Source organism: Chiloscyllium plagiosum, chromosome 3 (genome assembly GCF_004010195.1).
Source record: "Chiloscyllium plagiosum isolate BGI_BamShark_2017 chromosome 3, ASM401019v2, whole genome shotgun sequence".
In the NCBI taxonomy this organism is placed as follows: domain Eukaryota; kingdom Metazoa; phylum Chordata; class Chondrichthyes; order Orectolobiformes; family Hemiscylliidae; genus Chiloscyllium; species Chiloscyllium plagiosum.
The window spans coordinates 6,251,299-6,275,720 of NC_057712.1; the positions used below are offsets into that span (position 1 = coordinate 6,251,299).

At 40.5% G+C, this 24,422-nt stretch overlaps 2 protein-coding genes across 2 annotated transcripts in view; one reads left to right on the forward strand and one right to left on the reverse strand.

Moving 5' to 3' along the window:
* The window catches only part of kcns3a (potassium voltage-gated channel, delayed-rectifier, subfamily S, member 3a), a 42,959-nt gene extending 40,324 nt beyond the window's left edge, over positions 1-2,635 (reverse strand). Inside the window, exon 1 of the mRNA XM_043687447.1 lies at positions 2,571-2,635. The gene's annotated coding sequence lies outside the window, so the exon portion shown is untranslated. The remainder of the gene's footprint in view (positions 1-2,570) is intronic.
* Positions 2,636-3,047: 412 nt separating this feature from the next.
* Positions 3,048-18,041, forward strand: LOC122540582. Its single transcript, XM_043676464.1, has 22 exons — positions 3,048-3,133; positions 3,218-3,276; positions 3,374-3,466; positions 8,770-8,894; positions 9,338-9,478; positions 9,943-10,017; positions 11,994-12,161; positions 12,261-12,357; positions 12,631-12,848; positions 14,361-14,514; positions 15,388-15,602; positions 15,673-15,787; positions 15,872-16,077; positions 16,151-16,268; positions 16,355-16,521; positions 16,619-16,698; positions 16,788-16,915; positions 17,081-17,270; positions 17,355-17,493; positions 17,568-17,661; positions 17,739-17,840; positions 17,917-18,041. Exons 1-22 carry the CDS (start codon positions 3,060-3,062, stop codon positions 18,015-18,017), a joined length of 2,859 nt encoding a protein of 952 aa, XP_043532399.1. The 5' UTR covers positions 3,048-3,059; the 3' UTR covers positions 18,018-18,041.
* The last annotated feature ends 6,381 nt before the right edge of the window (positions 18,042-24,422 follow it).

Genomic DNA, 24,422 nt, shown 5'->3' on the forward strand with positions numbered 1-24,422 from the left:
TTTCTGAAGAAGTAACAAAGAGGATTGATGAGGGCAGAGTGGTGGACGTGATCTATATGGACTTTAGTAAGGCATTCAACAAGGCTCTTCATGGTAGTCTGGTTAGCAAGGTTAGATCACTTAGGGAGAACTAGCCATTTGGATGCAGAACTGGCTTGAAGGTAGAAGACAGAGGGTAGTGGTGGTTACTTTTCAGATTGGAGGCCTGTGCCCAGCGGAGTGCCACAAAGATCGGTGCTGGGTCCACTACTTTTCTTCATTTATATAAATGATTTGGTTGTGAACATAGGTGGTATAGTTAGTAAGTTTGCAGATGACAACAAAATTGGAGGTGTAGTGGACAGCAAATAAGGTTAACTCAGAGTACAACGGGATCTTGATCAGATGGGCCAACAGGCCAAGGTGTGTCAGATGGAGTTTAATTTAGATAAATGTGAGATGCTGCATTTTGGAAAGGCCAATCTTAGCAGGACTTATACACTTAACGGTAAGGTCCTGGGGAGTGTTGCTGAACAAAGAGACCTTGGAGCACAAGTTCATAGCTCCCTGTAAGTGGAGTCAGAGATAAATAGGATAGTGAAGAAGGTGTTTAGTATGCTTTCCTTTATTGGGCAGAGTATGGAGTATAGGAGTTGGGAGGTCATGTAGCGGCTGTATAGGAAATTGGTTAGGCCACATTTGGAATATTGTGTGCAGCTCTGGTCTTCCTCCTATAGGGAGGATATTGTGAAACTTGAATGGGTTCAGAACAGATTACAAGGATGTTGTCAGGGTAGGAGGGTTTGAGCTACAGGGAGAGTCTGAATACGCTGGGGCTGTTTTCCCTGGAGCATCAGAGGCTGAGGGGTGACCATATAGAGATTTATAGGGGTTTATAAAAATCATGAGGGGCATGGATAGGATAAATAGACAAGGTATGTTCCCTGGGGTGAGCGAGTCCAGAACTAGAGGGCATAAGTTTAGGATGAGAAGGGAAAAATTTAAAAGGGACTTAAGGGGCAACTTTTTCACACAAAGGGTGGTGCATGTATGGAATGAGCTGCCAGAGAAAGCGTGAAGGCTGGTATAAGTACAACATTTAAAAGATATCTGGATGGATACATGAATAGGAAGGATTTAGAGGGATATGAGCCAAGTGCTGGCAAATGGGACTCGGTTTATTTAAGATATCTGGTCGGCATGGACGAGTTGGACTTAAGGATCTGTTTCCATGCTGTACCGGAGGGTCGGTGTGGACTGGATGGGCCGAAGGGTCTGTTTCCACACTGTAGGGAATCTAATCTAATCTCAATGACTCATGACTCTGTGTGTACTTATGATCTCTTCAAAGTAGATGTCAGCTTTTTTTCCCACAATACAGAACATAGCAATCCTTTGTTAAATATGCATGACAATAATTGATCAACTTTACCATCTAGATAGTATAATTGCTTCTTGATTAGCTGTGGACTCGTGTCTAGAAATAACCCAAGAGTGATTCACAGGGTCCTGCAACCTTCACAGTTCCAGTGCTAACGTTGAATACAAAATGTAATTTGACACAAATAAGATGCATGTAATTAAATTACTTCAGCTGCCATTGTCCAAGAAACTATTAGTTTCCTTTCCACAGATGTGTATTATCTCATTGTTTGTACATATCAAGACAACTAATAATCACAAATCATCTATTGTGAATTTAAAATTAACTTCTATCTGCAAGAAAATGTTAGAAATGGAGACAATCAGGATCTGTCTAGAAATTACAACATTTTCATTCTGGATAAATATGCTCCAAACAGGGAAGCCAAATTGATGAATTTTATATCATGAATAGTATTATGCACAAAGTATCCCTCATACCTACATATCTACCTCTGTTGTTTAAGCAACAACTATACAGCATAATGAAATTTTGAATTGAATTGAAGATAGAGTGAAAACAACAGTTTCTCCAGGCACACCCTATAGAACATTTTCCTTTAAAATGCTTCATTTAACAGAGCAGTCACGACACTAGGTGGCAAACTAACCCTAAGTATTATGGTTTCAGCATGCTTTACAATGCCAACATTTACATTAACTTCAGCTTACGTCAGTATCCAATCCAATATCAAAGAATTTAAGTGATAACACTCTGACTAATGAGATAGGTATATAATCATAGGATCCCTACAGCGTGGAATTAGGCCATTCGGCCCATTGAGTCCACACAGCCCTCCAAAGAGCATCCCATCCTAGTAACCCTACATTTCCCATAGTCAAACCACCGTGCCTGCACAACTTTGGATTGCAAAAGGAGCTGGAGCATTCAGAGAAAACTCACACAGATACAGGGAGAACGTGCAAACTTCACAGACAGCCGCCCAAGGTTGGAACTGAACCAAGATATCTAGCACTGTGGGGCAGCAGTGCTAACTACTGAGCCACTGTGCCACCCTACATATTCATAACTATTTTCAATATATGATATTAATTCTATAAATTGAATCATTGCATATGCATAGAAGCCTCCAAAAACTGCATTGATGCTACATGTACAAATATTTCCTTAGAAAACTAAAACTGATATCAATATGGAAAGTTCATACCTATGAAAATATAACCTAGTACCTCAAAGTCTGAATGTCACTCAGGACACAGCAGTGGAACGACACTGATCTGCAGATGTTGAAGATCTGTAACAAAAACAGAAATTGCTGCAGAAACTCAGCAGGTCTGGCAGTATCTGTGGGAAGAAAGCAGAGTTAGTTACATGTTCAGTGACCCTTAACCTGAACTGTCCACAGCTAGGAAAATCTGATATAAATGTTGAAGATGAGATTGGAGTAGTGTGTTTCTGGGAGGTGGTTGACCTTGACTGGGGGATGTCACAAGACCCCTGGGGTGGGGAAGGGGCTGGAGAATAGGGAGCAGGACTGGATGGGGGTGGGGGTGTCACCCAGGGCAGGTGTGATTGGGGGAAGGTCAGCTTGAGCAGGTATGGACAGGTGTGGGGGAGGGGCTGCTGCTGATGAGCGCGTGACCCGGGGCCCGGGTTAAATGGTGCGCGCCTCCTCCCCCTCTCTGTCACTTTTACAATGGGAGCTGGGACAGCAGTTGCTGCTCAGCCAGGGGCTAGATTGTGGATTATGGCATCGATCCTGCTCTTTGGGTGAGTCTGTGCGATGGGGAGAAAGTTGGAAACGGGATGGACGCTCCCATGTTTTTGCTAATTGCTTCTTCCTCTCTTTAACAGTTTGATATTATCGGTGTCTGCAACAGCTCCTGAAGTCTGGATGCAAAGTGCCCCTCCAGGTCAGTGTTCTATCCAAAGATAAAGTGTTTGTTTCGTGCTTTGACTCTGAGCTGGTGTCTTTAATGTTGAAGAACTTTCTTTAATCTATTGTTGTAGGTTTGCTGAAGGCTGAATGCCGCGACAGTGTCTTTTGGGTTGGACTGAATAAGGATTTTCTTGCCGGGAAGTTCTGGCAGATTAGCATTGTTGGTGAGTGTTGCTGCTTTACCTTGGAGTCGGTGTGTAACAGATCTCTGTTCCCAATATTGGTCTGATGGACCCATCCGTTGTATACCTTTCCTGAGACTGCAAACAATTCCCTGTTTTTTTTTGCTTCACCTCAATCTATAAATAACTGGTTGCTTTTACAGTCTTGTAAATTCTTAATGCTTGAATCTTTAAATATTTAAAGTATTAAGCTTCAAACAAAACTTTCACTGATCAACAAAGTGTGCAGAAGTAACAACTCTTTTTTTTCAAAGTGATGTTTCATGGTAGTTTTCAGTTGCTGATTCCTTTGGATACAGACAAGATTGTCAGACCTGTTTTGAATTAGTCCCTGCTCTTTCTGATCTTGTATTTGCCTAACTTGGTATAAAAGCTCTTTGGATGCTACCAGAACTGCTGTGCTCTTCCAGCACCACTAACCCAGTTCCTAACTTGGTATTCCCATTGAATCTTGATTTTACTCATGGATTGGTTCATGGTGTGTAAATATTCTGATGTGAAGGACTGTCCTGTTTATCTTTGTACTTCTGAAAGTTGGGTTGTCTCTAAGTTGCAATTAGAATTTCCCTTGGGTAGTCTTTGACAGTCTCATGAGATTAAATCTTGATGTTTTGAACAGTGGTGAAAGTAACATGGTTTTTGATTTGACTGTTCAGGGTTTGTCTGAACTGCTACTGACCAGTTTTAACTTCCAGGTGTTTATTATGCTTTCCTTTGGTCAGTACATTGAGGTATAGGAGTTGGAAGGTCATGTTGGAGCTGTACAGGACACTTGGGTCACTTTTGGGATATGAAATTACATTCTAGTCTCCTTTAGGGAGGATGTTGTGAAGCTAAGGGGAGGTGCTGAAAAAGGCTGGAGGCTACCTTCCCCTGAAGTGTTTGAGGCTGAGGGGTGATCTTTGATCTTTACAAGATCATGAGGGGCATAGGATGAATAAATGTATGTTCTTGGGTTAGTGCAGTCCAAAACTAAAGGGTATAAGTCAACATAAGAGGGAAAATTCAAAAGGGGCAACTTTTTTCATGCATAGGGTGGTGCATATATGGAATGAGCTGAAATCTTCAAAGGCATCTGGATGGGTAAATGAATAGTGAAGGTTTTTGGGGTATGGGCCAAATGTTGACAAATAGGATTAATCTAGAATATCTCATTGGCAAGGATGAGTTAGACCAAAGGATCTGTTTCCATTCTGTACATCTCTGAATGCTACTAGTACAGATTTGCAGACTTGTTTATCTCCAAATCTAGAAATGATCATTGTGTGTAGTGATCAGGCATTACTACATCTCCCAATGCAAAAATCAAACTGGCCATTTGTTTGTATTGTGGAGTGTTAACACTTGACTTTCCCCCTCTCCAGAAGTGATAGCTCACTGCTTAGTGATTTTGTTTTTTAATTTTTTTTCAGAACCAACTTACTTCTATATCACAGGCCAATATGTGACAACATGCTGCTATTTTAATCTGTAATGTGATTTTTTTTTTCCCTTAATTTTTGACTTTCACTAGAAATTGGGCCTGACATAAGCTATTTCATAGTCCATAACTGAACTGGAAGTTGTGTTGAAGCTGGATTATCCTAGTCTGGGAAGTGCTCTGTAATGAGTTGATTGCATACTTAACTTTTAATTATTTCTCAAAAAAGCCACCCCAATGAAGTGGCATGCATCTGGCCCTGGTGTTAGCTGATTCAAAAGCCAAATTGCACCTTTAACTTATGCTGTTACTGGAGCAGCATAGATCCAATTTATTGGAAAGTGTTTACTCATCTTGGATGACTTGCACGATGACCAATTTTAAACCATTGCAAATAGTATAATGGCATTAAGATCAAGGAACAGTAAAGGAATCATTCTATGTACTTAGGATATGGGAGCATGGAGTTTCTGGCTTTTAGTTTGCATTTTTGATAGTTAAGGTTAAAATCCACGAAACTTCAGTTACAATTGAAGGGTAGTGTTGGTCATATGTTAAAGTGCAACTTGACCTTTTGTACTGAGTTTGAGAAGGTGAAGGAACCAGAATGTAGTCTTATGAATTGGGGAAGTTAGCTACATTGGGAATGCCTACATCCTTAGGCACTTGCATTTCTCAGAGCAATAGGCAGCTTTGAGTTACTCTGCACTCCTCTGATCCTGGAGTAATGAAAATTATTCAGTTGAGAAAACAATCCGACCCAAGGCTGTGGTGTGTAGTGCGTATGTAGGTTGACAACCTTTGTGTCAGGAAGTCTGGCCCAAGATGAGAAATTGCTCTACCACAAAATAGTTGAAGCCAAAATATTGATCCACTGTTATAAGTATCAGAATATGGGAGGGAGGAGAAACAGGAGAAGCCCAGTGGATGTTCAATGATGTGAAATGGCAAGTGAGCTTGAAGGGTCAAATGTCTATCTTCAGTATAATTTCCTTCTGAAAACTCCAAGGCATACTTGAACAGCAGTATGCTGACTGGATGTAGCCACTATCAAAACATATATCCCTGTTAAACTGTGGTGTTCATTCATCATGAAATGAGCCACAATGGCATTGGAGGTGACTTACTCTGTTGGAAAAATCATTCTAGACTGTAGATAGCTGCTCTCAGGTGGTCATTACTCATCCTGATGAGTAATCATGGGATTTATAATATCACAACAGGAAGCTTTAGCCATGGATTAACTTCTGACAATACAGACTAGCTTGATAAACTTGAGCCAAAATTCTGTTGGGTACAGAACATGCTAGTTGTGACTTAACTAACACTGCATGAATTAACAATCTTTAGCTTGATAACAGACTGAAGCTTATCCCAGCCAAGAGGGAGCTTGGCCGATCAGTCAGATTTGACTTTCCCACCTTCAATGATGTATATTGAGTTTTTAAATCTTTGCATACAAACACTGGCAATGGTGAGGCATCTTGGTTTCCCATACCAGCTGAATTGCCTGCTTTCTGAATACATGCTGAATAGCAGTAGCATGGGAGTATCACCTGAGTTCTGCTCCAAGCCACTGATCATCCTGACTTAATATCCCTACTTTAGTGCTGTAACTGCATTGGACTCTACCTACAGCATGTGGACTGCAATGATTTCAGGCAGCTCACCACCTTCAAGGGCAATTAGGGATGGGAAATATTGACTGAGTGCTCATCTCCTGTAAGTGAATTCCAGAATTAGAAACGTACCTTCTTAACACTTGGCCTGCTAATCCAACCTTGGCTCAACCAGATACAAAACTAGACTGCAAACATTCTGGATTAGTGGTGCTGGAAGAGCACAGTAGTTCAGGCAGCATCCAAGGAGCAGCGAAATTGACGTTTTGGGCAAAAGCCCTTCAGGGTTTTTGCCCAAAACATTGATTTTGCTGCTCCTTGGATGCTGCCTGAACTACTGTGCTCTTCCAGCATCTGCAGTCATTGTTTTTTACCTTGCAAACATACTGACCGAGCCTGATGTGCACAAACAGCAATTGACCAATATCGTGCCCTGTGGAGTGTTACAGGACACCAGTTTCTAGTCACATCCACTTTCTGAATAGTGTGGTCTCAGCCTGTTTCTAAGCCAGTTTTGGATCCAAGCTGCTCTGGTTCTGACTACTTTGGCTGGTAGTCTGCAAGACCTTGTCAAAAGAAAATCAAGCAAGTTGCATCATCAACTGCACTACCCTCTCTGATCCATCTTGTCACCTGTACAACTTAACCTGTCTGACGTGATCTTATGATAGTCATGCTGACTGTTTTTGATTTAACTCTTGCCTGTGTTTTTTTTTTGGCAATACTTTCCCATCAATAGGGACTGTTGACACTGGGCTAAGGTTCACTGATCTGCCCATATTGTCATCGTTGAATAATTTCAGGCCACGAGCTGGCCTTCAGTCCTCTAACACACCTGTGACCAAAAGATTTTAAAATTCAGGCCCCTGCATTCTCTCCTCCCTTGCTTTCCACAGCACCCTGGGGTATATCTCATCTAGGTCCTCTAAACCAATTAATACTCCCTCTAATTGTGCTGTGTTCACAATGTATCAGTCTCCTTCTCTGCAAAGTAATTGGTAAAGAAACCAATGACCACCGACTTAACAATTTAAAGTTACATTTACGAAATCCTCTGGCTCCAACTAATTCATTGCTTGGATTCCTCTTCCAGTTATCCCCTACTCTATACTTTAGCCTTTTGGAAACAAATTTGAGGGAAACTTTCCCTTAAACTAGTGCCCTGCAATCTTCATATACCCATTAAACATCAGCCTCTAGCAAGTGGCATGAACAGTTGCTCCCTGTAAAGATGTTCACTGAATTGCTTCAGTACAACCCATTAGACTTGCCCAAAGCCAACCATTCTCTCGAAACAAACCCAGTGATCCTGGAACCAAAGCCCTTGGTCCTACACTGACTCAAGCTACACACCCATCTGATGCCTACCTTTTTTAGAGTGCTAGCAAGCAATCTTGAACCATGAAGATCCTGATTTTTTTTTTTTTTTTTTCAATGTTGTCTACCTCCCCAAATTCTTGATGCAGGACCTCCTTTCTAATCCATTTGAGGGGTGAGGGTGGTTGTTCACATGGGTACCAACATGCTGCAATCAGTGGCAGCTTGTCTGCAGTTACAGAAGCAGCTAACTATCTTCCATGTTAGTTCTTACCATCTGCCCAGGTGGGTCTGACTGCACTTCCCAGAAGAGACCATAACTCTTGCTGTTTTATGGCACAAACTCCTCTTGAGTTAGATGCATTCTGGGGTTTATCCTAACTACCGGCTTTTCTTCTGGTCATCTAATCCTTCCCTGACATTGCCTCCCTTAGTTGCAGGCTGACCACTTTTTTAAAAATTGTGCTGTCCATGCAACTCTCAGCTTTGCAGATGCTATATGATGTCTCCAACTAATGTTCAAAGCCTGAACAACCCAGTGCTTGAGCTGATCAAACCAGCGATTCCTGCAGATCAGGTCATCCAAACATGCAGGAGCATCTACAGATGTCCTTAACACAAGGCTGAGCTTCCTTCCCATAACTTGAGTTTTTTTAAAAATCCTAAATTTAAACTCTTGTCCTTCCTCAATGCAACTTTAAAGTAGACAAAAATTTGCCCACTATCCATCGATCAGTTCGTTTTGTCATTTGTCAGCCTCTTTGCATTCCAAAAGGGTTCCTGTTTCTTTCCATTTTCCATCCCTCTAATACAACACTTTATTTTCTACTCCATGGATTCTCAGGAAATTTTTATTTTTAAAAATCATGCTCTCTTTGCAGAGCAGAGTCAACCACAGGCAATTCAGCTTAATCTTTTTTCTTTCTCAGATCAGTCTGGCTATATTTTTCCTATCACACCAAGGTTTGCATCCCAGTGTGGTTATACAATTGCAGTGAATCACCAGAATATTGAATTTCGTGCCTCTGTCCTCAGCTGTCATGTCCACAATTTGGTAAGTACTTCTCCTACTTCCAGTATGGAGGTACAGTTTCAAATGTGAATTTTTGTCTTGGCCACTATCAGTGTGATGTAAATATTCCTTTTCAGGACAAAGGCAAATGCAGGTTACTGATGCTTGTATAAACACCAATTTTCTTTTTCAATCTTTATTGTTTCAAGAGACCTTCCTTCAAACAGCAAAAATGGGGATGGGTGAGTGAGGGAGATAACTAATGGAGAACTGGGCTCCTTGCTGGTTTCAGATAAGAAGTTCAATATGCTACGTCACTAAAGGACTCGAGCCTTCAAGCTTACCATATGGGGATATGAGTGAAGTGCATAATATGAAGCTATTGCAGAACTATAGATTTTTCTAATGAGTGATCAATTTTGGATTTTCTTGTATTGTGACCAGATGTTTCAATCTTAGGTACTGTATTTTAAATTGTTTTGCAGAATGATGAACAGTTCAGTCTTGTTATCCAAATAAAACTATCTGGAACTGATGTGGAAGCTTCAACATATATCCAAACTCTCTTGTGTATGTATTCACCATGGGCTGCAAGGGAAATCTTTTGTGAAGAAAACTACATGCAGGTAAAAAAACAGCATTGAATGTAGCTGTCCAGACTGAGAATGTAAGAAATATGGTACAATGGACCTTTTAATCCTAGACACTTAATACTATACTTTTAAATATTTTAATTTAGATGTAAATGTGTTTTAATTCTCTTTAAGACTAGAGAGCAATCCTTTAGGCTATTCTGCCTTAATTTTCATCAAGGATTGATGTTTTGGTTCTAAATAAAGGCCAAATAGTTACACACATGCACACCTTGTTGGTTCTTAACCAGAGTATCAGCTCACTCCAGAATGCACTGGTGAATTATTTTGGATAGTGTTCTTTTCAGAGACCGCATGTTCCTATCTGACTACTTCATCTGTGCCAAACTTTTACATTAGCTTATGATCGAGTGTTGTGCTCTTTGCCACAATCTTGACATGTGACTTGCATCTGTATGCTAGCTACAGAAATGTAGTTGTTTTTCAATTCCTTACAGGTGTCTGTACAAAGAAATATACCAGATATAGACTATGCCCAAGATGCTGAAGATTGGGCTTTAGTATTTCCGGAAGTAAGTGTTCTTTCTAAAAAATTTTTTAGCTCTTCTAAAATGAGATGAATTGTGCTTAGTGCTGAAAATGTTACTTTCTATAGTTTGACCATGTTTGGACTCTTGAGTCTGTATTTTAGCCTCCATCTTAATGAACTCCTTGACTGTCCCTGTGAACTACATACACAGAATGCTGAAATCATCTCCAAATGGAGGGAACTGATGTTCTAATGAGTTGATCTTGTTAGCATCAAATGCTAATGTCAGATCCTACCAGATGATTAACAACTATGGAATTACTTAACTTGCTAAAATGAGAATATAAATTAACTACAAACTAAGGAAACCTGGAATTTGCCATACCTCCTGATTCTGAACAGATCACTACTACAGACTTTTGAGTTTAGTGGCTGGTGAATGGTGTATGTTCAAATCTAGTACAAAAGTTCATGCCTTGATGCCTGCTTCCTTGCCTTTATACAAACTGGTGCTGTGCAACATAATGTCTGTAATGGAGAAAGGTAAGTATGGTCCTTTTTGTGGACTTCTCTTGAAGAGAACAAGAAAAGTACTCTAATATTGGTGCAAGTCTTTTCATATTTGACACAAACATTAGTTTACTTTTTACTTTCAATATCATTGAACCTTAATGCCAAGTCAACTTCAAGCATTTTAAGTTTTTATATTTGGACTCTGTCAGTTTCCCTAACTCAATATATTGAATTCCAATAAGGAATTTGAGTAAGTGTATTTTGGTTGTTTTTTTGGTGGGGGTAAACCGCTCAATGCATTAAAGGGATAAAATGGGGAAAACTCCTACTCTGACAATCTAATCCCAAAGATAGTAACAGAAATGCTATTGTCTCCAAAGCAGTATGGGAGGGAGAAGGGGAGTTCTGCATTACTTAGTAAACTGCAGAAGTTGTTGTGGAAGGCCTAAATTTATGGAGCGTGTTTAAACAAGTGAGATGCTTTGGCAGTTTAAAAGATTAAGAAATAAAGATAATGGAATCCTATTGATACTGAAGGAAGCCTATCACAGCTGTGTCATTGAACAACATTAAAATAGAAATCGGATGACACTAAGGCTGAAGGTAAAAGCATTCAATCTTTCTAACTTAATTCTAGTGATTGTCAAACTCATTAGTGATCACAATAAGCTAATAGATCGTGTTCTCATAGTGCCAGGTTTCAGACATTACCCATTCAGTACCACTGGCTGATATTGTTGTGCATTAAAGGTATATTTTTACTTAAAATCATGTGATAAGTGTTCCATTTAACTAGTTATGATGCCATGTTCAAATTCCCTTCAAAGGTTCTTTCTGCTGTTCAGTTTTACCATTCTTTTGGGTCTGATCCCAAGAAATCCTCCAGTGCGAAAGTCCCTTCCTCACATTCTGCTTTCCGAGTTTCCTAAGTGACTGAGATAGGAGGATTTCAATTGCTTATTATGCCATGGTTACTGACAGTCCTGTTACTCTGCAGAAAATTTGTGTAAGGGCGCACTTAGGTTTTTCCTCCTAGATTTCTAAATGATCTTATTTAAAACCCTTTTCCTCCAAGGAATCTTTTTTACTAAATTTTTTAATGTCTTAAATTAAGAATTTACATTTCCAATAGTTGAAAGAAGTACATGATATCAAAGTTAAGTGGAAGGCCCTAACCAGTACAACTGCACAGGGTTTTCACCATACTTGCAAGCTCAGATTTTTTTTGAGGTTTTTGTAGTGCTTAAAATTTATCCAATTTTTTTAAATACTGGATCCATTCTTAAAGAATGAAGTTGAGGTAGCAACTAAGTACATGGGCTTTCCACCACTCGGTGATTAGGGTGGCGAGGTAAGAGGAGGAGCAGCCTGTACAAGTGTACAAACAAAGGAACCAATCTCCTCCTCCTGTTCCAGTGCTTGAGCATGGATGCACCATGAATGGAATTACTTATCCAACTTGTTGCAATGGTTTCATGGAATTTTCATTGATTTTTACTGTTCTAGGCAAGTAGTGCAGAAAGTGGAATATGGCAAGTGGTATTTCACACTCCTGGTGACAATCGGATTATGACTGTGAAAGAAGCACGTCAAATGAACTATGGAATCAATATGACAGTGAGTCGTATCTTGCTTCGTGCTCCATACCATACTAATGAGGCTCAAACAGTTTTGGTGAGTTCACTATTTAATTTCCTCATGGTGTTTTATAACTGGAACATTACTGCTATATTTGAATATTGCTTGATGTGTAAACTAGTCACTTCTAATTAGGTTCATGGAATTCCTTTGACTGTAATCCGATCAACTACCTTCTACAAAGAGCATTGGATGGCTCTGCTAATTGACACTGCAGTGGCTTGTCCTCTTGGTAAGAAATCCAATGTTTCCACTTTACTATAGGATGGCTTCTAATGGGTAAATGTTAAACCATCTGAAATTGGATAAATTAATGAAGCAAATCTGTTCATCTGAGACTATTTCCCAGCTTTGCTAGTTAACCCTTTCTGCAACTGTCAAATATGGTACTCTGGTTCCTCCCCCCACCGACATTCTACTTGCAATCTCTGGTTTGGTCATTCTTAAAACTGATTTGTCAAATCAAATGTTACTTTGTTTCCCTTTTTTTTTTTTTCCCCCCTAGATGGTACTTCATTCACTGATGACCTAATCATCTGGACAGTACCAAGAATCTTCACTCCACTCGTCACCATTGCAGTTCATCAGGACAACACGTCCATGGGAGTAAATGGGATCAAGTTGAATTCCACAACAATGGGAGAAAGAAACTATACCATTGATAAGAATGATACAGGCCTTGCTATAAGGGTCCCCATTGGAGCACAGGATGGATATTACAAGGTTGAGAAAATTGTCTTTGTGTAGCATCTAATAATCATGTCTATGCAATCTTCTATTTAAGATGCATTGCAATCTTAAGCTATCATGCCACCTAGTTTAAATCTCAAATTGAATCATAAAAGCCATACATGATAGACAAAGTTGGAATGTAATCTTCTTTCAGGGAAGTGTTTACATTCTAATCAGGAGTTTGTCAGTCATCCAGTCCCTGTCATGTTTGGCTTTTTATGAACCCTTTTTAAATATTATCAATCTTTAGGACTGATGTTCTTAATTTTTAGAACTTCCTCTAATGCACATTGGTGTAACACCACATGGCAGATAAGCTTCAGTTATATTCTGGGGCATGTCCATATTAAGGTAGGTAAATCCTCAGGAACTCAGGATCATCTCCTCCAGAATGCTGGAGGAGGGTCTTGAATAAAACATTCCCTCTTTCCTCCAGAGATCCCAGAGCACTAGAATAGCCAGCCTATTTTCAAGGGCAACAGGGATAATTTGGGCACGAAGTCTGGTGAGCCTTGTCAGGTAGGAGGGAAATTTTAACTGAAGATTCTTGCATTTTCCCACATTTCTGTGGGGAGAATGAACTTTGACTAGATAGCCTTGTGTGGGGAATGTTGCCTCAAACTGGAGTTGAGGTCTCTGATTTGAGGGCAGGGTAGTAAACATCTACACGGATCCCATGTGACTTTTTCTCTAACAGCTTACCTTGCTAGAATGTGATAAGTTGGGAAAAATGGATACAGAACTACCATCATAAGTCTTTTTTTTTTTCTCTAAACCATGAGTAATGTTCCACAGGGATCAGTGGTGAGAACCCTGTTTTAAATGAATCTAAGAATGCAGGTAGGCTCTTTGGTAAGATTGTACCCAAAAGACTGGGGGATCTGTAGATAGTGAGGGCTGCTAGACAATACACTAGGATACAACAGGACTTGGCACATGAAGACTCCTCTGGACTAGAGGCAATGCATTTTGAAAGATCTAATGCAGGAGAGAACTCTCAGCATCAATAAACAGAAGTCTAGGCATGTAGGCCCAACTTCCGTGGATGAGGTGATCATGAAAGAATTGTTTGGGACTGTATATAAATAGGCAAGTCATTGCAGCTGTATAAACTTTAATCAAGTCACACTTGGAATATTGAGTACAGTTCCAGATGATACTCTAAGGATATGGATATTTGTGTAGAGACAACACGTTACCAGAATGTGGCTTGGTTTGGAACATATTAGCTATGGGAAGAGCTTGGACAAACTTTGGTTTGTTTTCACTTGGACATTTGAAGGGTGGGAGTGACCTGAAATTTACAAAATTGAGACATAGATCCTTCACAGGCTCTCAGCACATGTGGTGGAAGGATTCACACTCCAGCCTACATAGAGACTGAAACCTTAACCCAAAGCCTCAGACTACTGACTATTTCAATCAATCTGAACAACTATGTGGGGAGGCAGGGTGGAAATAACTTCATGTTGGTCTGTTTTTAAATTAAACATCTGCTTTCAGAGCCATGTGGTGGATGGACAGTATGGTATAAAGTACAGCATCAATTTGTTCTTGGAGCACCTGTGGAAAGATGAGGCATGGGGACTGAATAAAATCAATGTGATCCACCCAGTTACTACACCCTTTATACCTCAGCCTCTGGTTCTCATTGATGGTATGTACTTGTGTAAGAAGGGAACAGTTGAGCAAATAGCAGGTTCTATCTTTAAAAAGTAAACATGGCCTTGATATGTAAATGGTCATGTAATTAAGTTCAAATATTAAGGTGATGGGTTGGTGCCTTGATCCACCTGTAGGCTAAGTGGCAGAAGTACTATCAAATCACGAATCCTGAGATTCAAAGGATGTTCCAATCAATGTACTTAACCTGGGAAGAATACTGTTCCCTTGTACCAGTCCATCTTTTGGAAGTATCATTTAGTTGGTGAGAGGCTAGTAAAGAAGCCTTTTGGTTGCTTAAATGTTTAGGCCAGGAATGGATCTTTAGCTGAATTCATATCCAATCACTACAACTGTTTTTTGTCCACAAAAACACATCTCGTTTTTCTGTGTATTTCAATGTCCTCCAATCACTTGCTACTAGCAAATTCTCCACCGAGATTAAGTTAGGTAAGTAGGGATAAACAAACCTGGCAGTTCATAAATGGTGGCTGAAGTGTTTAAGAAGTAACTGATCTGAACTATTAAGTCCATCCTTCCAATTGTTGCTAGATCTCAATGTTCAGCTGAAATGAAAACTGTATGCTTGCACTGATCTAATGTTCAGCCAGTTCAATAGAATTAGAACATATATCAGCACAGGCCCTTTGGCCATCGCTGGTTTCACATGTCAGTGCAACAAATCTAAAGCCTAGTACACAATTCCATTATCATATTTATCTAAAGACCAGTTAAATGCCTTAATGTTCAGACCCCCAAAAAGGAAATTCCATCTAACTGTTGTAAATTCTGGCAAAGACAAGTAGCCTGTCTATCCAAAAGTGGTTTTACAGTCTGTAGAATTGTAATTTTTAAAACTGTCTTCCAGATACCATTCCTGAGCAATGGCTATTCAATGTCTCATTGGGCAACTTCCTTCCTGACGTAGAACTCACCAAGCTCACTCTGGGCACACAGTCCTTCCCTGTGGATGAAGAAACCCTGATATTTAATGTGTACACTGGGACTAACCCAGATGAGACCACCTTAAATAGAATCTTCATCCTGGAAGTTCCCATGGAGTCACCAGTTGTAGACAGAAAGGTAATGGGATGTCTGGGTGAATGGCTTCCACGTTGGGAGATGGTGCTGACTTGTGGCTTCCTCCTTCCAGTATATAGGTGATGGTGTTGAACAATATACCCTTGATGTCATCTTCACAATGACTGTGGTTCCAGAAAATCTAACATTCACACATCCAGCTCACTTAATACATCAGCACACAATAGGTAGGTGGTTCTTGCCCTGATGTAGACTGCAAAGTGATCCGTGAAAATGCTTTTTGAAGTAATATGAAATGTGCCTTTTGCTAGTACTTCCTGTGGCTGATGGCTTTTGTGATGAAGAGAACGTGACCTTGATGGTAACACGTGGAATGTCAGATCGGTACTGGATTCCTTTCATTGGAAACATGCAGCTCACCCCTCACTCTGCTGAGCAGAGAGGTTATCACCTGAGAGAGAATGGTACCCACTCAGTAATAACCATTCCACGTGATGCAGCTGAAGTTGTTCATGAGGTAGTAACTATTTAACTCAAATCTGTTTTGTTTTAGTTTGTGTGTATCCCAACTAATTGTGGCTTCATTCCAGGCAATAAATGAGCAAGGTCTTCGCAACAGGTTTGAGTTCAAATTCCGGGATAATGAAACCCTGGAAGTTCTGGTCAACTTTTCTGTTTCTTGCAGCTTTTCAATAAGTGATTTGATAAGTAAGTTCCTGACTTCACTTGCTGTAAGCATCAACTCTTGCTTAGTCTTGGCATCACTAACTTTTTTTCTTTTCCCTTTAATATAGCATGTTTCCCAAGTGGAAGGATTGTCATCACTGTTCTGAAGCTGGAAGCATTGTTGGGAGTGGATGGGAAAATGATGCTGAAAGATAAAACCTGTAGACCAAAGGAGAGGAGTGCCTTCAAGGTCACATTTGATTTTTCTGCAAATACATGTGGAACGAGTAGAAGGGTAAGCAACAACTGGCTTCTATTGAAACTAAACTGCCTCTGGGACAATTAGTATTAAACATGATCTCATCATGGACTAATTGTGTTTCTTGTGGTAGTTTGAGGAGGACTACATGATCTATGAGAATGAAGTGGCTTTCTTCAAAAAATCAGCACCAGCTAGTGATCCACTGTATCGGTAAGATTCTGGAGCAAGAGCTTGATTTTAGTGTTTGCTTTCCCTTCTGTGAGTATATGAAAATACAAAGTGACCATCTATGTACCTAGGCTTGCAGTATCCTGTCATTACCATGTAAATGACACTCTGCATCTTCAGTTTGAACACCAAGTGAATCCTCAGCCAACTGTTGTACCTGGATATGGACCTCTCGTCTTGATGATGCAACTTGCCAAAGGTAAATCGCCACCTACAGTGGCTCAATATTAGAACACCTCTGTCGGAGGGGTAAATTTTGAGATCCAGTCTGACTTGATTGCAGCTATTTTAATTAAGAATTGGAATGAGGATTTTCCTTTCCACCCCTAATTTTATTGGACCTCTTTGCTTTGTTGGTTTGCAGATGTGTCCTATTCTGCCCTGTATGAGGAAGGTGACTATCCAGTCGTGAAGTATCTGACTGATCCTGTCTATGTTGAAGTGCAACTGCTACACAATGAAGATCCACAAATTGAATTGTTCCTGCAAGACTGTTGGGCAACTGCGTCACCGGACAGACGCAGCATTCCACAGTGGCCTCTAATTATCAACAGGCAAGTAGGAGCTGCTGCTTTGTAAAGGGGGGACAGTTTTGACATCTGCCTTTGGGTGGCAAGTGACTATCTTTTGTTTTACAGCTGTGAGAACAAAGCTGACTTGTATAGAACCACCTTCCATCCGGTAGCCGAGAGTGAGAGGGTTAAATATCCTGCTCACTTCAAAAGGTTTGAAGTCCAGATGTTTACTTTCACCTTGGGCAATTATACTGAGGAACAGGTGAGGATTTGTCCAGTACAGTGTTTTTTCAGTATGTTTGTATTCCACTATTGTTATCATTTTCTCTCCCCCAGGTGTATTTCCATTGCAGCGTAGCCTTGTGCAGGAAGGAGCCAGTAAATAGATTCCTGTGTCCAGGTCAATGTGTACCAAGGAAACAACGAATAGGTAATGCTTGAAGATGGGCACCAAACCTGTGCTGTTTGCCTGTAATCCTGTACTGACCAGCTGTGTAATTACTACAGGGCGAAGTGCTGACAGAACCCACCATGTGCAGGGGTATGTGTCATCAGGGGCTGTTCTGATTTCTACAGAATTCCCTACAGTAGAGAACCAGATTGAGCAAGGTGAAAAATCACTTGAACAGCTTAAAGGGAACTTTTGTTTTTAATCTGTGGTGCTGAAACATCTTTTTTTTTTTAGATATGCAAGACCAGTCCCGTTGGCTGCTGCTGCTTGGAGGCTCAGCAGTGATTGCTTTTACTGTGTTCATTTTTGGTTACAGAAAACATGGAGCTTGGTGATCTTTAACTAAAAGCTAATGACCAATTCAAATTGGATTTTTGTCATTAATGTCAAATCAGTGTATACTTGGCTTATATATCAGGCAACATCAGAAATAGGAGAGTTGACATGTCGGGCATAAACCCTTCAGGAATGCAGGATTTAATGCCCAAAACATTGACACTCTTGCTCCTAAAATGTTGGCTGGCTGTGCTTTTCCAGTACCACGCTTCTTTTGTTTTGACTTTTTTGAACATCTTCAGTCTTCTAACTTTCTCCAAATAAGCATCTGAGTCATAAATGGCTTGTCCTAAGCTATAACAATTCTACTTTTCTTATGGCAATATTGGCTAGTAAGGGGTTTGGCTGTAACTTGAGCCACAGTTTGCTTAAACTGGCCAATCTCTAGATGCCACCAAACCACTACTGTCACTTGGAGCCTGGGCGGTCAGACTCATGACTTTTGGCATGAACTGAATTCTCACACCTTCTTGCTCAAAGTTGTACTATCACTACAGTATTTTGTCTGGACCATGTCTCTATCATGTTCCACCCCAAAATGTTGTAAGTTGCAATTTCACCAGGTCCCTCCTGTAGATATGGTGGCCCTGTGCTACCTGCTTAGAACAGATGTCTCCAGCAACATGCTGATAACATTTCAATTCGGATCTATTCCTAAAGTCAGTGGTTTCAAGTTCAGTTGAATGAGGACTTTTTTGGTCTACTGCATTGGACTGTTTTCTTCCATTTTAATCTTAATTCATTTGCATCCATCTTTTCCTGTGGATTACTCATGCTCAAGATAATGGCAGTAACTGAAGATGGCTTAACTTTGTGCTTAAGGTAGGTCATTTAGGATCATGTAATCAAAGTTATGCCTCCTGAAGATGCACATTCCTATCAGGAAATACTTTCAAATAATCCTTTATAGGAGAAAGATCTAAGCTCTTGAAACAAGCCACTGAAAGGAAATTGGAAATGTTCACTAGTGTTATTTGAAAGTGGTGTTAATTGGAACAAATACCTGACCGCTTCTGCCTCTGATCTCCACTGGCTCCCTGTTTTGAATCTTCTAGACTTTAATAGTTGCACCATTAAAACAGACTGTTGTTCTAAAATGTTCTGATTCTGTTTTTAAGGACCAGATAGCTCCAGATATGGGGAGCCACTTTGATCTGTCCTCTTCATGCCAAACACTCACTCATATAGACTTAGGAGTACATGATTTTGATAGTAGAACCTACAGGGGTGTAGAGTGGCACTATTTTGGGTGTTATCTTGGGTATAATCTGAGGCATGAAAATAGAAAAATGACTACTTAAAGGTGAACACTACAGTTTATACTAGAATGCTCAGCATTTAGCAGATTCCAGAGCAGAGATTTGTCAGTATGAAGCAGGTGATTATCTGTCTAACACTTTAACAATTAACAGATCTATTTGATGTAAAATGCTCTGCTTAGCCAACATTGGCTTTCACTTGTCAGTGGGGAGAAAGTGAGGGCTGCAGATGCTGGAGATCAGAGCTGAAAATGTGTTGCTGGAAAAGCGCAGCAGGTCAGGCAGCATCCAGGGAACAGGAGAATCGATGTTTCGGGCATAAGCTGCCTGACCTGCGTTTTTCCAGCAACACATTTTCAGCTTTCACTTGTCAGTCACTAATTTCAACAGTTTTAACTTTATACAGAAGCAAATTTTAACATTACTGTGAAACAGAAACATTTTATAAGGAATTCTAAGGTGTTTTCTTTTAATGTAATGTCCTGGTCTTTCAAAGTTTGCTTTTTTAATGTTGCTTGTAGCAATTCATATTAGCACTTCTGACTAACTTGTGATGGACTAAGCCAGACCACTCAACATTTGTGAGTAGGCAGCCCAAGACCATAACTTTTTGCAATTTGTTTCAGTAAGTGTACAGTGAAAATTACCCAGTGTAAGATAGCTAACTACTACATTTTAAAATGGACAAATTTAATCACAATTACACTGAAATGAGAATAAAGAACCCCTACAGAACTAGACTTATGCTGCTAAGAATATATACTACAGACCAAGTAAGCAAACTCCCTTTTAAAAGATTATATAAATGGAACACATGCTTACAGGTTGAAGTTGAAGGGCAGAACGTTTCCACATAGCTCCCTGTTGAATTTCTAACTAGTTCAAACTGAACTAAAACTGTTCAGTTCAGCTAGAGAGCTGACCATACCTCTTTTTTTTTTTCTTTATGCAGGTCACTTCTAAAGTATGACCACTTTGGCCTGAAGTCTCATCTGTTTACATATAAACAAAGGGCCTCTCAATCCTTAATCTCTGTACCAAACCAGACCAATCAGAGCCCAGTGCAGTTTATTACCCCTCTGGGGGGGAAAAAATTCAAGGACAGTCTCCTTTAGCCAAGGAACAGCTTTTTAGGGGAAAAAAGGACTAGCTTTGTGACATATGTAAGCAGCTTCTGGGCTTAAAGCTATCCAAGGAGCTTGCTTAATCTTATTAAAGTTAGGGTTTTTCAGTTCATATTGGTACAAGATTTCAGTGTAAACAAGAGTGCAAAATAAAACATTTCCAATTAACTCCTCACTTTCATCAGGTCAAAAGTGTGGCCATGGGCTCCAGTTATTGTCAGTCTTTTGCAGGGTACATGGAACATGCTTTGTTCTAGTCCTACTGGGGCATCCACCCACTACTTTCTCCAGTGTCAATAACCTATTTAGTTCTACTTTCCTCAGTTCTGGACAAGAGGTTGGAGAAAATTTATCAAATCTTGATTCCAACTTCTACCTGCTGTGACCTTCATGTCTCTCCCTGATGTCTCCTTTGACATCAACTTCCAGGTATAGGCTGGCTACCCATACAAACCCACTGACTCCAAGTTATTTTGACCAAGCATCCTTGCGCTCAACCTAGAATAGAATTTAGAAAGCTTTTTCCTTTTTTCTGGAACAGGATGTGCTCATGATGCCAATGGCAACAAGAGAGCCACAACATATCCATAGTCACCTTTTGACCAAGGGCTCCCCAGCACTGGTCTGAAAGCTGGATGTGACTAAGGGCCCCATCTCTGTCCTGATTTTGGCCCTTACCTGCCCTCCACAGAGATAGTGAACCCATCCCCAGGCCTCACTTGCTATCCCACCAGCCTGCATATCCAAAGGATTGTTAGCCAATTTCTGCCACCACAGCAACATACTTTCCCCCTCTCTTCCTCCTTTTTGTCAGCCTTCCACAGGGACTGCTATGGCCACCTTGGTCCACTTCACCTTCCCTCCAATGTTTTGTCACCTTCCCATACAATCCGGTGTAATATCTACCTGTTTACTTCCCACTTTTTTTCCCACACCCCACTAACCAAGGTCTTAAACACACCTTTTCACATGAAGCAGTGATTTACCTGCACGTCACTCAATCTAAAATACTGTTTGCCCACAATCTGGGCTGCTCTACATTGGGGAAACACAGTGCAGATTAGGTGACCAGGTTTTGTTTAAAAACCTGATGTTCTGTTTGCAAAACTGACTGAGCTTCTGGTTGCCTACCACTTCAAGACATTACTGACGTCCCTGGTCAACATCCATCTTTGCCTTGCTGCATTGCTCTAGCAAAACTCAGTACAAGCTGGAAGAACAAACCATTTCATTTTTCACTTGGGGACCCAAAGCCTTCCAGACTCTGCACCAAGTTCAATACTTGAGGTGAGTACATTCTCCAATGTCCTTTCCCAAATCTCTTTTCTCTTCCCCTGCTCTTCTTTTCTCTTCCCACCCCCCCACCCCCAAAAATAGACCTTGTCATCTCTCTCAAGCTGCTACCAAACAGGAGTTACTGTTGCCAGACTTGCTGAGCTTTTCCAGCATTTTTTCTGAACTTTACCCATTCATTTGTCTGCCCAATCACTACTATCACACTCTCACTCCTCTCTGCCCTTTCCCTCCACCTGAATCTAGTGTTCACTCCTCCTTTTTCTGTCTCCACCCCTACCCCTACCCCTCACCATCTTTAGCATAAAAAACATCTTCCAGCTAGTTAGTTCTAAATATTAACTCTGCTTTCTCTCCTCAAATGCTGCCTGACCTGAGATTTTTAGAGCATTGAACATTGCAATACAGGCCCTTCAGCCCTCGATGGTTCCATAGGTTGGTGCAACAATCTGAAGCCCATCTAACCTACATTATTCCATTTTCATCCACTTGTTTATCCATTGACCACTTTAAATGCCCTTTAAAGTTGGCAGGTCCACTACTGTTGCAGGCAGTGTATTCCACGTCCCTACTAGGTAACGAAACTACCTCCTGATGGCTGTTGTCTATCTATTGCCCTTTATAGCTTTAAAGTTTTCAGCAAGTTTTGTTTCTAATCTTGTTACTCTTGTTTCCTCTAACAGTTCTTCCCTATATTAAGCTTTGCAAGTTATCTCACAGCAGTATTTTCTAGGATTTACATATGAATCAAAACCTGCATCACCATTCTGAGATTGCAGACTTAATAGCCATTTAGGTTTGTCTAATACATTGTTAGTTGTATGCCACTTTGATCTTTTTACATAAATTATTTGTCCTATGTATCCTGACTAAGGAGCAATGCTCTGAAAGCTTTTATTTTCAAATAAACTTGTTGGACTATAACCTAGTGTCATGTGATTTTTAACTTTGACCGGTTCATTAAAAAAATGAAATCTAGGAAAGTGAAGGCACCTTTTAATAGGTCAATGTTCTTATTCTGAGAAATCACTTTTTTCTGTTTTGTTCTGTTAAGATCCTTCAAGTATGTTATGGAGTCACTATTGTTGCATCAGTTCAAATATAAACCTCACTACACTGAATTATGCAAAACAGACAGCAAGCAAAAGAAATGCACACTTTTGACTTGGATATATCTCCTGATGTAACTTATGTCTGTAGCAATGGGATACAGCTGAGCTGTTTTACATAACACTAGGGCAGTCTCAGTCTATTAAGTGTGTACAAGACAGTTTTCTGATTTTAGTATGTGGGTGTACCTACTAGGGAAGATGCAAAACTTGACCGACTCTTGGGAAATAAGGCAGGGCAGGTGACTGAGGTGTCAGTGGGGGAGCACTTTGGGGCCAGTGACCATAATTCTATTTGTTTTAAAATAGTGATGGAAAAGGATAGACCAGATCTAAAAGTTGAATTTCTAAATTGGAGAAAGGCCAATTTTGACGGTATTAGGCAAGAACCTTCAAAAGCTGATTGGAGGCAGATGATCGCAGGTAAAGGGATGGCTGGAAAATGGGAAGCCTTCAGAAATAACAATCCCAGAGAAAGTATGTTCCTGTCAGGGTGGAAGGAAAGGCTGGTAGGTATAGGGAATGCTGGATGACTAAAGAAATTGAGGGTTTGGTTAAGAAAAAGGAAGCATATGTCAGGTATAGACAGGATAGATCGAGTGAATCGTCAAGAGTATAAAGAAAGTATATTTTAAGAGGGGAAATCAGGAGGGCAAAATGGTGACATGAGAGCTTTGGCAAACAGAATTAAGGAGAATCCAAAGGGTTTTTACAAATCTATTAAGGACAAAAGGGTAACTAGGGAGACAATAGGGCCCCTCAAAGATCAGCAAGGCAGCCTTTGTGTGGATCCACAGAAAATGAGGGAGCTATTAAATGAATATTTTGCATCACTATTTACTGTTGGAAAGGACATGGAAAATATAGACTGTAGGGAAATAGATGGTGACATCTTGCAAATTCTTCAGATTAGAGGAGAAAGTGCTGGATGTCTTAAAGGGTAAAGGTGGATAAATTCCCAGGACCTGATCAGATGTACCAGAGAACTCTGTGGAAAGCCAGAGAAGTGATTGCTGGGCCTCTTGCTGGGCCTCTTGCTGAGTCACAGGTGAGGTGCTGAAAGACTAGGTTAGCAAACATGGTGCTACTGTTTAAGAGCAGTAATGACAAGCCAGGGAACTATAGACCGGTGAGCCTGACCTCAGTAGGCAAGTTGTTGGAGGGAAGCCTGAGGGACAGGATGTATATGCCTTTGGAAAGGCAAGGACTGATTTGGGATAGTCAACATGGCTTTGTGCATGGGAAATCATGTCTCTCAAACTGACAGAGAATTGAGGGTAGAGCAGTAGATGTGATCTATATGGACTTCAGTAAGGTGTTCAACAAGGTTCCCCATGGGAGACTGATTAGCAAGGTTAGATCTCATGGAATACAGGGAGAACTAATCATTTGGATACAGAACTGGCTCAAAGATAGAAGACAGGGTGGTGGTGGAGGGTTGTTTTTCAGACTGGAGGCCTGTGACCAGTAGAGTGCCACAAGGATCGGTGCTGGGCCCTCTACTTTTGGTCATTTACATAAATGATTTGGATGAGAGTATAAGAGGTACAGCTAGTAAGTTTGCAGATGACACCAAAATTGGAGGTTTAGTGGACAGCGAAGAGGGTTACTTCAGATTA

Bases quoted from the DNA above. Each gene is read 5' to 3' on its own strand.
- LOC122540582 (XM_043676464.1), top strand. From the start codon at position 3,060: ATGGGAGCTGGGACAGCAGTTGCTGCTCAGCCAGGGGCTAGATTGTGG. The intron at 15,788-15,871 runs GTAGGTGGTTCT...GCCTTTTGCTAG, and splicing joins AATACATCAGCACACAATAG to TACTTCCTGTGGCTGATGGC. The intron at 16,078-16,150 runs GTAGTAACTATT...GCTTCATTCCAG, and splicing joins CAGCTGAAGTTGTTCATGAG to GCAATAAATGAGCAAGGTCT.